General features: G+C 38.8%; 1 protein-coding gene across 6 annotated transcripts in view; it reads right to left on the bottom strand.

Moving 5' to 3' along the window:
• The window catches only part of ARID1B (AT-rich interaction domain 1B), a 326,002-nt gene that overhangs the window by 24,721 nt on the left and 289,199 nt on the right, over positions 1-12,082 (bottom strand). For all 6 annotated transcript variants that reach the window (XM_068184669.1, XM_068184668.1, XM_068184670.1 and 3 more), the window contains 3 exons: positions 9,484-9,593; positions 8,575-8,733; positions 2,356-2,565 (listed from right to left, as the gene is read on the bottom strand). In XM_068184669.1, the coding sequence (XP_068040770.1) occupies positions 2,356-2,565; positions 8,575-8,733; positions 9,484-9,593 (479 nt within the window). The remainder of the gene's footprint in view (positions 1-2,355; positions 2,566-8,574; positions 8,734-9,483; positions 9,594-12,082) is intronic.

Here is a 12,082-nt window from a genome sequence, read left to right as displayed (position 1 = left end):
TAGAAAGATTATCATCAGCCATAGTATTCCTTAGTCTGTGTGCCAGCAAAGAAAACATTTTTAAAGTTTCTCTCAGTGTTTAATAACACTGTAACTCCTGCCAGTCAGCAAAGATCTTTTGAGGATGGCATTACAGCAAGCAGGTTGGCATGGTTGGCTAAGTGTTTTTATTTCTCTGGTACATCCTGCAAGAACCCAGGAGTTAAAGGAGACCAGATTTTCATTAAGTGCCCTTGTTGAGGCCTGAAATCCAGTTACACAGCTCTTTGTGCCTACGGGCTTACAGCTAAGTGGTGCGTAATGAACACATTGCATAATGCAAACAGAAACATTCATGCCTAAATGCCCAGTATACTGGCATTTAAAAGAAGACTCCCAGCAGCTGGTCTGTTCATTTTGGGACCCCATCAACAGCAACTCCTCAGACAAGGAATATGCACCACTGCTGCACAGCTCCACTCCCTGCCACTCTCCAGGCAGTCACAAGATGTGGAGTGCAGCAGTCGGATCAACAGCTTTTTAGGAGAGCATCACACAGATGCATTTAAATAAAAATCAGCAAGCAAAGCTCTGCACCTCTGAGTAGCTCTAAACAGATAAACATAGTCACCATTCATGTAGGTACACCAGCAAAACCAGGAGCTCTCATTTTTAGTGTTAATTTTAACCAGTACTAAAGCACACACATTTGCAACTCAAGCTCTTTCAAATATCAGTCTAAGTGAACAGCATCTATTCTTTGGCAAAACATAATGTCTGTCCCTGAAAATCAACACTGAATGTCCCAAAATAAAATACATTTCCATAATAAGCAAACATGAATAATTCTCTAGAATATCCCATCTGCCCCCCGTCTTGCTCAATTTTTGATGCTAAGAGTCACACTGTGGGCACAATCATGCTGTATGAGGCAGAGCAGCTGCATGATACAATTTACCTGTAATAAAGTTTCTGAGCTAAAAGTAATCAAATCTGTATGAAGCTGAGGGGCATGAGCTGATCACTAAAAATGTCAGGATAACATCTCTTACCAATATACAGCATTTAACAACTGGCAGAAGCAACTATGTTAGGTTTCTCTGCCTTCCTTTAATAATAAGAATAGCTATAATCCCTGGATTTGAAGGGCCAATGATCTAATTCAGTAGTCAAATCCTATGTTGTGAGGTGCACTATTAAAAATAGCTTTGGAAGGGGTACTAATCAATGTTGGACATTCCTTTCTTGAACTAACCACATATATTATGAAAATATGTTCTCTTTTTGAGAATCTAATTTGTTTGCTATATTTTTGAGTTCAGATTTTGTAATTAGTGGAGAATTATATGTTTTAATATTACACTTGATACAATATTACACATGCATATTTATCTACATGTTAACTATGTTTAAGACCTCATTTTGCAAGGCATTGAACAAACGTTCTCATAAACACAGAACTTATGGATCCCTGCAATTCACAATAGTGTCTAGTGTCTAGCCAATGATCCCCTGGATGCAAGAGATGCTTTGTACAAGCATCAGGAAAGGACAGGTGACTTCGAATGCCAAATCTAAGACTGCAAGTACTGACCGTTTTCTCCTTCTTTCCCTTTAGATGCTAAACAGTGAAATATTTCATTTTGCTCTGTGGTGAACATCCCCGTAGAACTCATGAATATTTTTCCAACATCCCCATGCAGAACTTAAATTAACTGGTGAGAACACAAATGAAAGCTTCTGTCTCCCATCTGTGACTTTTTTATTCTCGGCTCTTCCTGCTTTCATTTTTCTTCAACTCATTTAGGTAATTCACCTTTTCCTTGTAATCATTATGTTAGCAAGGCAACCCAAAATATCCTGTAAGCATTTTCCAAACACAGCATAGTCTGTGTCTAAGAAACATATATAGCGTATAGAGACAGTCAGAATTAAAGGTTTGCGATGAAAGAGCGCGTTTTAAGAATATTTCTGCAGTTTGTCTGGAGAGATGAACTGAATTGTCCTACAGGCTGTATCTCTATATAGGAAAAATGGACTTAAAAATCTCCTTTTCCTTTTAGCTCTATCATCTTCTTACTCATAATTTTGATCCAGTGGCCTTTTCCTATTTTCTTCTCTCAGCAGCATTACTAGATTCCCCGGAAAAGGCAACAATTTCATCTGTCTACAGCAATGGCCAATCTTGATTCAAACTCTAAAGTTTTAGGGCCATTATGCAGCCCAAAATGAACTCCAGAAAGGTATCAAAGCATGAAACCATTTTCTTCAACAATATTGTCTGGGCTGAAAACCTAATGATGTATCCAGCAGGAATACTCTAGAAAAAAAGAATATTGGCTTTTTGAAGGTTCACTTTTAACCAGTTCTTCTCACCTGTGCTAAACCTCCGATCTCCTTGACGCAGACGTAGAGCCTGAACAGGTCCAAGGGCTTCTTGCCCACAGCTGGCAGACTGGCCACAGGCGTGCCCCTCTCCTCCATGAACGTCAGGTACCGATCCACCCACATCTTGCGCTCTGGCTCATTTCCTAGCTCATAGACTTTAGTGATCTTCTCTCCAGTTGTGGTAGAGGAACTTGATTTCTAAATTGCAAGAAGAAAGAAAGAGTTGGGGGAAGGGTGGGAGGGGAAGGGAAAAGAAAGTAAGAAACTCACAACACTGAAAAAGAGAAGATGTCAAACAAACTAAAGCTATCACACAACAGTCAGGAATGAAGGCTACTAGTTCAGGCACAAACAGTACATTCTGTCCATATACAGAAAAGTCAGCTTTATAAATAAAGGGCCCAAACTCCCCATTCTCATATTTCTTTAACTGATCTGAACTTTGGATCCCAGAAGGCAAGTTTCTGATGTTGCCTCATGTCATTTTAAGAAGAGGTAGCTCTCACAGAGTGCTTCTCATCCACTTATCTCAAAGTGCTTTGCAAGCAAGTATTCCAGTAAAATTATAAACAAGTTTGTCCCACACAAGTTTAGAAAATCCTAAAACCAAATCAATCCTCTCCTCTTTGCCCTCAAAGATGGGCTAGAAAACCTGAAAGTGATCCTCTAGAGCAGGAATTGCACAAAAATAGCCTAAAGTGTGAATCATAGCAAACTAGTACATGGAGAAGTAGTCCTCTCTTCAGAGTCACAAATGGTTATGCTTTATTACCACTTCACACCACTGGTAGCCAAAAAGCAAGATGAGCAAGAGTGCCTACAAGGAGATTGGTGGCAATACTCTTTGTGAACTGCCAATTAGCTGCCTGATCCAATAAAGCTTGCAAGTAGCAACTGCTCTTCTGCCTTGATGGAGTACTGATGATACACATCTCTGTTGTCCTTGCAAAGGGAATGTGTGTTATGACCTGGGGAAACCAAGGATGGACAGCAATCAGAGCTGAGACACCACCAGAAAAAGCAGAAGAGGTGGCAAGAGCAGAATTCCATCTCTGTGGCAAAAAGGTAGGAGTGAATCTGCTTTCCTGCTGCTCTTTGGCCTTTACAGCTAATGAAAGCTCATGTTATGTTCGATTTTTTCTCCCCCTTTTTTTTTTTTTTTTTTTTTTTAATGTAGCGACAGCAGAAAGCTGAGGCTGCTACACAAGCTATAAATTCTCACCGGATCTTTTCTGTGCAATGTAACCCTGTGAGCTGGGCTCTGTGCCATGCGTGGACAGACTGTCACAGACCCTACCCAAGCTGCCTCAGCTCTGACAGCAGAAAGGGGCTGCTGCTACAGCAGGACAACCCTCCTACTTGCAGAAAGTGAACTGATTTGCTCAGCACTGGAAGATGGGAGTGGTTCAGAATTAAACACAAGGAAAAAAGACTGACATAAAGCTTTGGGAAAGGAGCCAAATATGTGAAGGGAAACATATCCTTTATGTCTGTATAGTAAAAGCCTAAACTTTGTTGTTGATTGCAGTAGACACTTCTTAAAACTCATCTAGTCAATCACTCTTTCCCTCTTTTGTCTTTTCATTACTTTGAACTAAAGACAGACTATTGTCAAGTAAACAGAAACTCATTCCTATCTGAACATCTCTAAAAAAGATTCTCCCTGTACCTCACAGATGCTACAGAACCCCTCACTTTGTCCATGTCCCCACATAGTAGTGAGGCCTGGCACTCAACACCATGAAAGAGGGATACAGCAGAGTAGAACCCCACTGCCAGTGATTTCAAGAGCACTGCCACCATTTATCTTGCATGTTAGCCTGGAAAATATGACAGACTCTGTATCTCCTTCCAGCAATCAGCTGCAACTTGGCAAAACTGGAAAAGAGCCAGAAGAAAAGAAACGTGAAGCCAAGGGGGTGACCTAGCAGTTCCATGAGCCATTGCCATTCTTTCCAGTGAATAGATATTAATTTTAATTAAATAAATAGCCTCCTTTAAAGCTTTCTGCCTTGCTGACACTGTAACTTCTTCACAGCAATCCTTCCTACAGACATATATGATTACCTTTCTTAGAAATGAGGTGCACACCTGAATTTAATTCAGCCAGACTCAGTTGCGTTACAACTCCTACTGAAGTGAGAGTCAGGGCTAAATTTGTTTTATTAATACTAAGTGGCTGGCAGGAAATACACTGATATGAATCCTGCAGATTATGCAAAGAAAGCACAAACTGATTCTGTAATAGCAACCAATTTACTGAAAGCAGCATTTGCTATATATCTGGGTACTCAAAAAAATCGGTTTAACTCTTCACAACAAATGCACTTTTTCAAAGTTTGAGAGGGTTTTTTTTTAGTGGGTGGAAAGGGGGATGGAGGGAAGTCATGATGCTATTAATTTGATGTGGTGAGCACCAGATACATGATCACACAGGCCTGAACAGTTGAATGAACTGGAACTACCCCACTACCTTTTGCAGTTAAGTACAAAGTTACTCTACTGCTCACCAGCATCAATTTTAATCTGACACTTAAGATGCCCCAGAACTCTACAAAAATGAAGGTGAGAAATTCCAGCTTTTATGCAGAAAATTTTCTATGTGCTTATATTCTAACATATGAGGCAACAACATAGTTTCTATTTCACTTTTATGGTGAGCCATGATTAAGAAAGTTCAGATTTACAAGTTTCAGGGTTTCATTTTTATATGTTAAGATTCACTTTTCCAAATCAGAATCAGAGCAGGAGGGAAACAGTTAAGAATTTTTCCTTCTGCATTTTTCTACTCTACATCTCAAATGATGCTGCTTTTCAGCAGTGTGGCAGCAAGCTCTAAAATGACAGTATAATCTGAAAACTTTTCACAGCTTACAGAAGGTAAGAAGTGTTTCTTACTGTGTGAGCTTTCAGGTTGTCATGCTTTGTAAAATGGGTGCAATTTTCTTCTAAAATGAAATGTTAACTTTAGAAGAATGCACTGGAGGGAAGAATGCTATTCCTCAAGAGTAAAGATCTTTTTCTCTTCTCTATTTTTATAAAAGTAAACGGATAAAAATGACAGATGTGTGCAAGCTAGTCTACACACAAACAAACTTCAGTTTCACATGGGCAGGTTCAGCTGGAAGCCTAAAACTACCTATAAATATTAAATATTAACCCTTATAAAGCAAGGGTTTAAAAGAGAAAGATCCCATTTTAAACTAAAATGAGCACATCCCAGCAAGTCACGACTTTTTCTTCTGCTAAGTATGTTGATAATTTTGGTATCAGAAGAATGCTAGTGCAAGCCTATGGCATATATCTTTACTGATTTAGTTATATCCTACTCTGCCTGCAATCCCCAGCACTCTTCCACATGATACAGTGGCAGTGTTTAAATGGGTGATTAAAAAAACTCCACCAAAGTATGTGGATGCCAAAGCCAGTTCCCATCTAAATCTGTCAAAACCCATACTTTCTTTTCAATACACCTACCCACTATTAAAACTGTATTATATGCAGACCCTTGTACGGTGAGTCTGCAGAACCCTTCAGAGCAACACAAATTTATGTAGGAGTTAATTTCACATGAAAGGCAGTGGGTAGTTGCTTCTCTACATATCTTTAAGGATCTATATTTATACAATTATCTCCTGTTCCTTTCCCTGACTTCAGTGAAGAATTTGCCAATATTACACGTGTTACACAGACCTCCTTTACTACAGAACAGAGTGTGCATACACAGGCAGCTGCCAAAGTCCAATCCCTGGCAGAGGCTTGTGCAGTACACATTCCTTTGTCAAGATTTTCTCCTGAAGGACTCTGGAGACTCCTCCCAGCTAGCACCGTGGAGGTGTAGTACTGTTCAGGTGCATTCACTGTCATGTTCATGGGTACCTATGGTCAGTTAACAGCATTTAATGCGCTTTTCGTAACCGTTCTACTCATGTTGCAGTGACCCTGCATAGTTTACAGCCACGCTTGAAATGTCTCTTTTAAAGAATTTTAGAACTACCTCACCACTCTCAGGGATGCACATTATATGCAAAACTGGCAGAGCAGAAGTGTCCTTTTCCTGACATATCCAAGGAAGCCTCAAATACTAATGTTCATCAGTTCTTTCTCCCCATTTTCTCATGCCTCACTTCCACATAAAACAGCTGAAAGAGAGGATCCACTTAGTAGGATCACAGGGATACCCTGAAGTGAATCAGAGACCATTCACCTCTGCTTTTATTCTCTACTGGAATGGACAAGTTGTAGCACATGAAACAGCTTTGGGATTTAATGAACCAATTCAGGCTGTTTTCAAGTGTAACGAAATGCCTGCAATCAATCGTTCCAGTCTATGTCAGGCTGCTGTTGAAGTCGATGAAGTTATCCAATCCACTGGCCTTCATAGGTAAAAAGGGATCAGCTCATTTGCAGCGCTTATTTTTCTATCATTCCAAAGCTCTGTATTTATCCATGTCTAACTGAAGCTTTTGGAGAGAAGGACATTCAGAAGAAATTGAAAGCACAAACTTTCCTCATTTATTTTTTCCAATGTTATACTCTGTCAATCATCTATACTTTATTTACACGAAAAAATCCTCCACATATGTTCACGATGACTCCAAGATTTGCTATGCAGTTTATGCAAGAGCGCAGGAATACATTCTTCTTTGGTTGTAGAGGAAGCACTCAATGTGTTAGACAGCCTGTGCAATAACTCTCTTGCTTTCCTCCAGAAAACTGCCCAAACAAGCAATATCCCAAACATCACTACAAAGAGAACTAAAAGAATTTTTGGTGTCACCCTTTCACAAATGTTTTTAAGAAAAAGATGAGACCTTGTGGGAACAAGTAATATCAGCTGCCTTCTGAGACTCAAAGTTTCTGTCAAATCAACATCCAAAGATTTAAGTGGTGCATTTCATGCCACGCTGCCCCCTTGCTCAGGGGATTCTGTAAATGTCTGGGTTTTGGATAGCTAGATCTCTTCCCCTCTGACTGGCCTTCCTCTGTTTGCCCTGAGACACACTCTGTAACATATCACTTTGTAAAAATTGTTATCAAAGAATTACTGCTAATTTAAGTGCACTTTAACACTGGGGAAAACCCCCTTTATATTCTGCACAAGAATAAGTTACATTATTTTTCTACAGAGAAATTATGATCATTTCTACTTTTGCTAAAAAGAAGTAAGAGAGGAACAACATATATATTCTTAATTATTAAAAAAAAAACAAAACAAAACAAAGCAAAAATTACCAGATGGACATTTGCTCCCCATAGACCATATAATCTTAGGTCTGCATTCTCTTTTCTATATATGTATACAGATATTCTACGTGTGTGCATATATATATAGATAGAAAGACAGATGATGAAATTTGGTTTTAGTACCACACATCTCTCTCAGGTTCTTCTTTACAACCTGTATGAGACTGATTAAACATTACTCATCTAAAAAATAGTTTTCTAAAAATGTACATGCATCAGGAACTTTTTTTAGCTCACAGTCTGGGTTTTTTCAAAATAACCAAATGAAACAAATTAGCAACAATTTTGGTTTAGACTATGCCTTGACAGCCTAATGGTTGTATTTCCAAATACACAATTCAAAATTAAAAATGTTTCATAAATAAAAATGGCAACTTTTTTGTGGTGCTGAGTCTATAATTTAACTTTTGATGGGTATTAGTTTCAATAGGGGAGAAGATTTCTCATTTTGTTTTGTTTTGTTTTTTCTTTTTTTATCTTTTTTTTTTCTTTTTTTTTTTCCCTCTAAATAATCCTAGTAAAGAAAAGTGCAGCAACCAGAGTGAAGTCAGTTGTGTGAAGGAGTTTGGGCCCAGGCACAGAAACGGAATTGTTCTTAACAACACAGTCGGCATGCTTAGAAGCTGATGCATTACAAGAACGATGTTTTCTTCACAACAACCACTGTTTTACCAGACAGCACACTTGCATAATGCACACAACTTTACTCTTTCTTATTTCAAAGTATTGTTGGGACAAATTTTGCCCTTGGATAAGCATGCTCAGGCCCCACTGAAGCCAGGCAGTGGAACTTACAGTCATGTGTCCGAGAGCAGAATTTGTACCCAGTGTTATAAAGAAAGAAAACTGTTTAGTGGATAAATAATAAAGAAAATGAATTTACAAAACAAACAAGCAAGCATTAAAATATAATTAATTACAAAAAATTAAACAAAAACCAAAATAACCAGAGCCACTTACAGGGCTTGATGGAGTCTTTGGCCAGCCTGGGCTGCTAATGCTATCACTTTCATCTCCATGAAATGAGGAGATGCTAGCAGAGCTTGGGGACATTGGGGAAGGGACTGGCAGGTTGCCTGGGGTTGGGGGCTGAGAAATACCCTGAGAGCTGTAGCTATCCTGTGGTAGAGGAATACAAAAAAAAATATGACAAAGGCAGGGCAAACTTTATTAAAAACAAAAAAAATACATCCAGTTTAACAGACTGACCAATTTTTATATATAAAATATATATAAACAGAGAGACACATACAGAATACACACACATATATAAATATATTTATATATATATATATAAAAGGTATTAAAACAACATAGTTAGTACAATTTGGAAAGTTTGCTGGATGCTTGGCTAAAGTCACTAAGCCACCATGCTTACTTCAAGCTCATATGAAATGCTAAGCATGGGTTTCTCATTATGAAAGAAAGAAACAAAAACAAGCCGTTCACCTTATTTAATTAAATAAGGCAGGAAAGCAAAATATTAAAGTATGTTGCTGCTGCGGCCAAAACAGGAAGCTATAACTGAAGGCAGAGAAAAATGGCTGCAAGGATTGAAACCAGGCAAGACCCTTCTTTCCCACCCACCTGGCACAGCCAAATGCCCACGCAACTTTTGGCTTGGGATGCTTTGCCCCCGCAAGTTAAAATGCCGTAAGAACTAGTAACTTTCAGATCCACACAATGAAGAAAAGGAAAAAAAAAAGAAAAATAAAAAGAAACAAAAAAAAAAGAAACAAAGAGATTGCACGTGAATGGAAAGGCATGCAGGAAAGAACAGAAGTGGGTAGGCCAAAACCAGGAGATGAAGGACAACACAGCAGACCTCTGCGGGCGGAACCAACACCACGTGCGGAAGGTGGTAAATACCTTTGACTTGCTCTCGGGTTGGGGGGCTCCTTCTTCTTTGCCATCTGCTTTGAGAGGAAGGGGAAGTTTGGACTCACCAGGTGTCATCATATCTGCAAGACCCATAGGTGCTAATCGAAAACAGGAGAAACAGTTAAGCATGACTTTGTTTGGTTTGTAGGAAAAAACACGCCTCCTGCTGCATGGTTGAGGTGCCACATGAAGGAGAGGTTTTCCCACGTCTGTCCTGTTACTCTAGCATCCAGAAACCTGGAAACCTCTTCAGTTGAAGTGAGGAAACAAAGGAGAATGAACAAGAAGAGAATACAAGCACCATGCAACAACAACCATCGCTTAACAGAGTAGAATTCATTCTTCATGCTGCTGGTGCTCTTCAACTGTCTCTGTGTTTGACCACACTATTTTAACAAAATAAGTCTATTTAATTACTGCACTCTCCCTTTAGCAATACACAAATGTAAATGAAAACAATGCACATTCTGCTTGCCATGTTGAATCTAAGAAAAAAATGGAATTTTCCAATTACATCTGTATTAAGGCTGGTGTCCAGCAGATAATTCCTGCCCCTACGACTTCAATATGAACAGCCCAGCTACTGTGAGCCTTAACTACAGAATTACAAGCTGTAAACTGTGCTCTGTTGGACAACCAGCACTCAGCTTCTTCCTCCTGCCAAAATGAGGTGGGACTATAACGAACACATAAATGTCTTTCTCTGATAATGGCATGCAGTTGCTTCCCAGGAGTGCAAGGAGTTTAAGGTTTTTTTTTATTTGAAGATGCAAGTGCCAAGTATAGTATTATTGTTGCAGAGCTGCTGGGTTCCTGGTTCCTGGATTTCTAGAAAGATGCAAGAAGAAACATTCAGAGAAATAGAAAGAAATTACTGGGTAGAGCAGATGCTAGGAGGTGCCATGACACTGAATCAATGCAAATAACCAGAAAACAGCAGCAAGACACCAGGTGATTCTTTGCCTGCTGAAAACCATGTGCACTGCATTTGTGAAAGACTGGATTACCTTCCCTTTCTCTCTTTTTATTCCCCCTCATGCCCTTCTTTCAAAGGATATGAAGTAAGAAAAATACATAATAGCCTAAAAGACAATAAAAAAGAAAAAAATATATATCCCACATGTAAAAATGTAAGAATCAGTAAACCATCACTGTCTTTACCAGAGTAGTGTGGCTCTTGCAAAATGACAGTGCTGGCTTGCACCAGGCAGCAGGCACACTGCACAGCGAGCCAAAGACAGGAGGGGGAAAAGAAGCTTTAAAAAATACTTCACAGATTGCCCACTACAAAATGATTATTGCACATATTCATGTATTACTATGTTTTAGAAAATAATTAGTTTTAATTACAGCAGTGAGAGCATGAGCAGGACTCTAGCGAATACGCTGGCAAGCTTTGCAGTGCTAATTTGCTAATATCTTTAGCATCACTGCAGGTTGAGACTCTGGCTCTGCCAAAAAAACCTACCCAGCCATGTGCCACGTGAGTTTACAACTGTATGCTCAATATTCAGCTTTGAACTGCCGGTGTTTTTCATGGACACATTTTCTTGTTTTTTCAAAGCACATTTGTAGCCCAATCAAGCCCTTAAAGTCATCACAACACATAAATCATAATTGAGATTTAAAAAAAAATTACTTGCAATACTTCAGACTTCAAGAATTGGAACAAAAAGCCTTTTACAAATGATGCAGCTGCACAGAAAAATCTATTGGGATCAGCTAAAAATGCTGTTATTTTTATGTATGTGTGTGAAATCTCAACAAAACAGCCAGTCAACATGCTACTGGGAAGTCAGCATCTACTAAGCATTTGATTTGTATGCATTTTGCCCTTATACTCTGCTTGAGGAGCTGGGGCAGCTTGTGACCATTCTCAAGTGAAGGATGGCAGCCTAACACATTCTAGTTTTGAATTTGCATTTTAAAAAATTAGTTATTTTTCTTTCAGAGATTAAAAAAAATATATGTACAAAATGGTCAAATATATGCCACAGTGTGGTTTCAAACTGGGATGTAGAACCGTTATACAAAATCCATTTTAACAGTTATCACATTTCATGCTGTGAAAGTGCTAAAAAAGAAGTCTTGGATTTTAGCTTCAAAGCAAGCAAAGCTGACCCTTCCCCTATAAAGCAATTTTAGAGAGGTCAAACAAAGCAAAGTTAATGATAACGCTTCTTCACCAGAATTGTGCATAGCTAAGTCCTCTGCTGGTACCTCACTTTTATCTACTTGGCACATCACACGTCTATTACAAAGAATTTAAAAATTGTGTCCACTTCTGGTAGTCCTGTTTCCATTAGAACTCCCTTTTGGGATCTCTGTTTCAGAGGGGTTTAAGTTAACACCTCATATAAAGGGCTACTAACTCCAGTCTGCAGATTACAGCACACATTCTGACTCTATTAGTCATGTTTAGAAATGTAAAAATACAGGTTCATTCTGGCTTCTGACTATTTCTTGTTGGCATATACAAATGTAACTATGAGGAATTGGAGACAATTATGAAACAAATAATAAAATTACCCAAATTCTGTTTCACTTTTTGTTCTAAATTATTTAGTTCTTCTACGTTCTTTCTCTG

This window comes from Anomalospiza imberbis, chromosome 3, assembly GCF_031753505.1.
Source record: "Anomalospiza imberbis isolate Cuckoo-Finch-1a 21T00152 chromosome 3, ASM3175350v1, whole genome shotgun sequence".
Classification (NCBI taxonomy): Eukaryota; Metazoa; Chordata; class Aves; order Passeriformes; family Viduidae; genus Anomalospiza; species Anomalospiza imberbis.
This window is presented reverse-complemented; position numbering and strand designations above follow the sequence as displayed.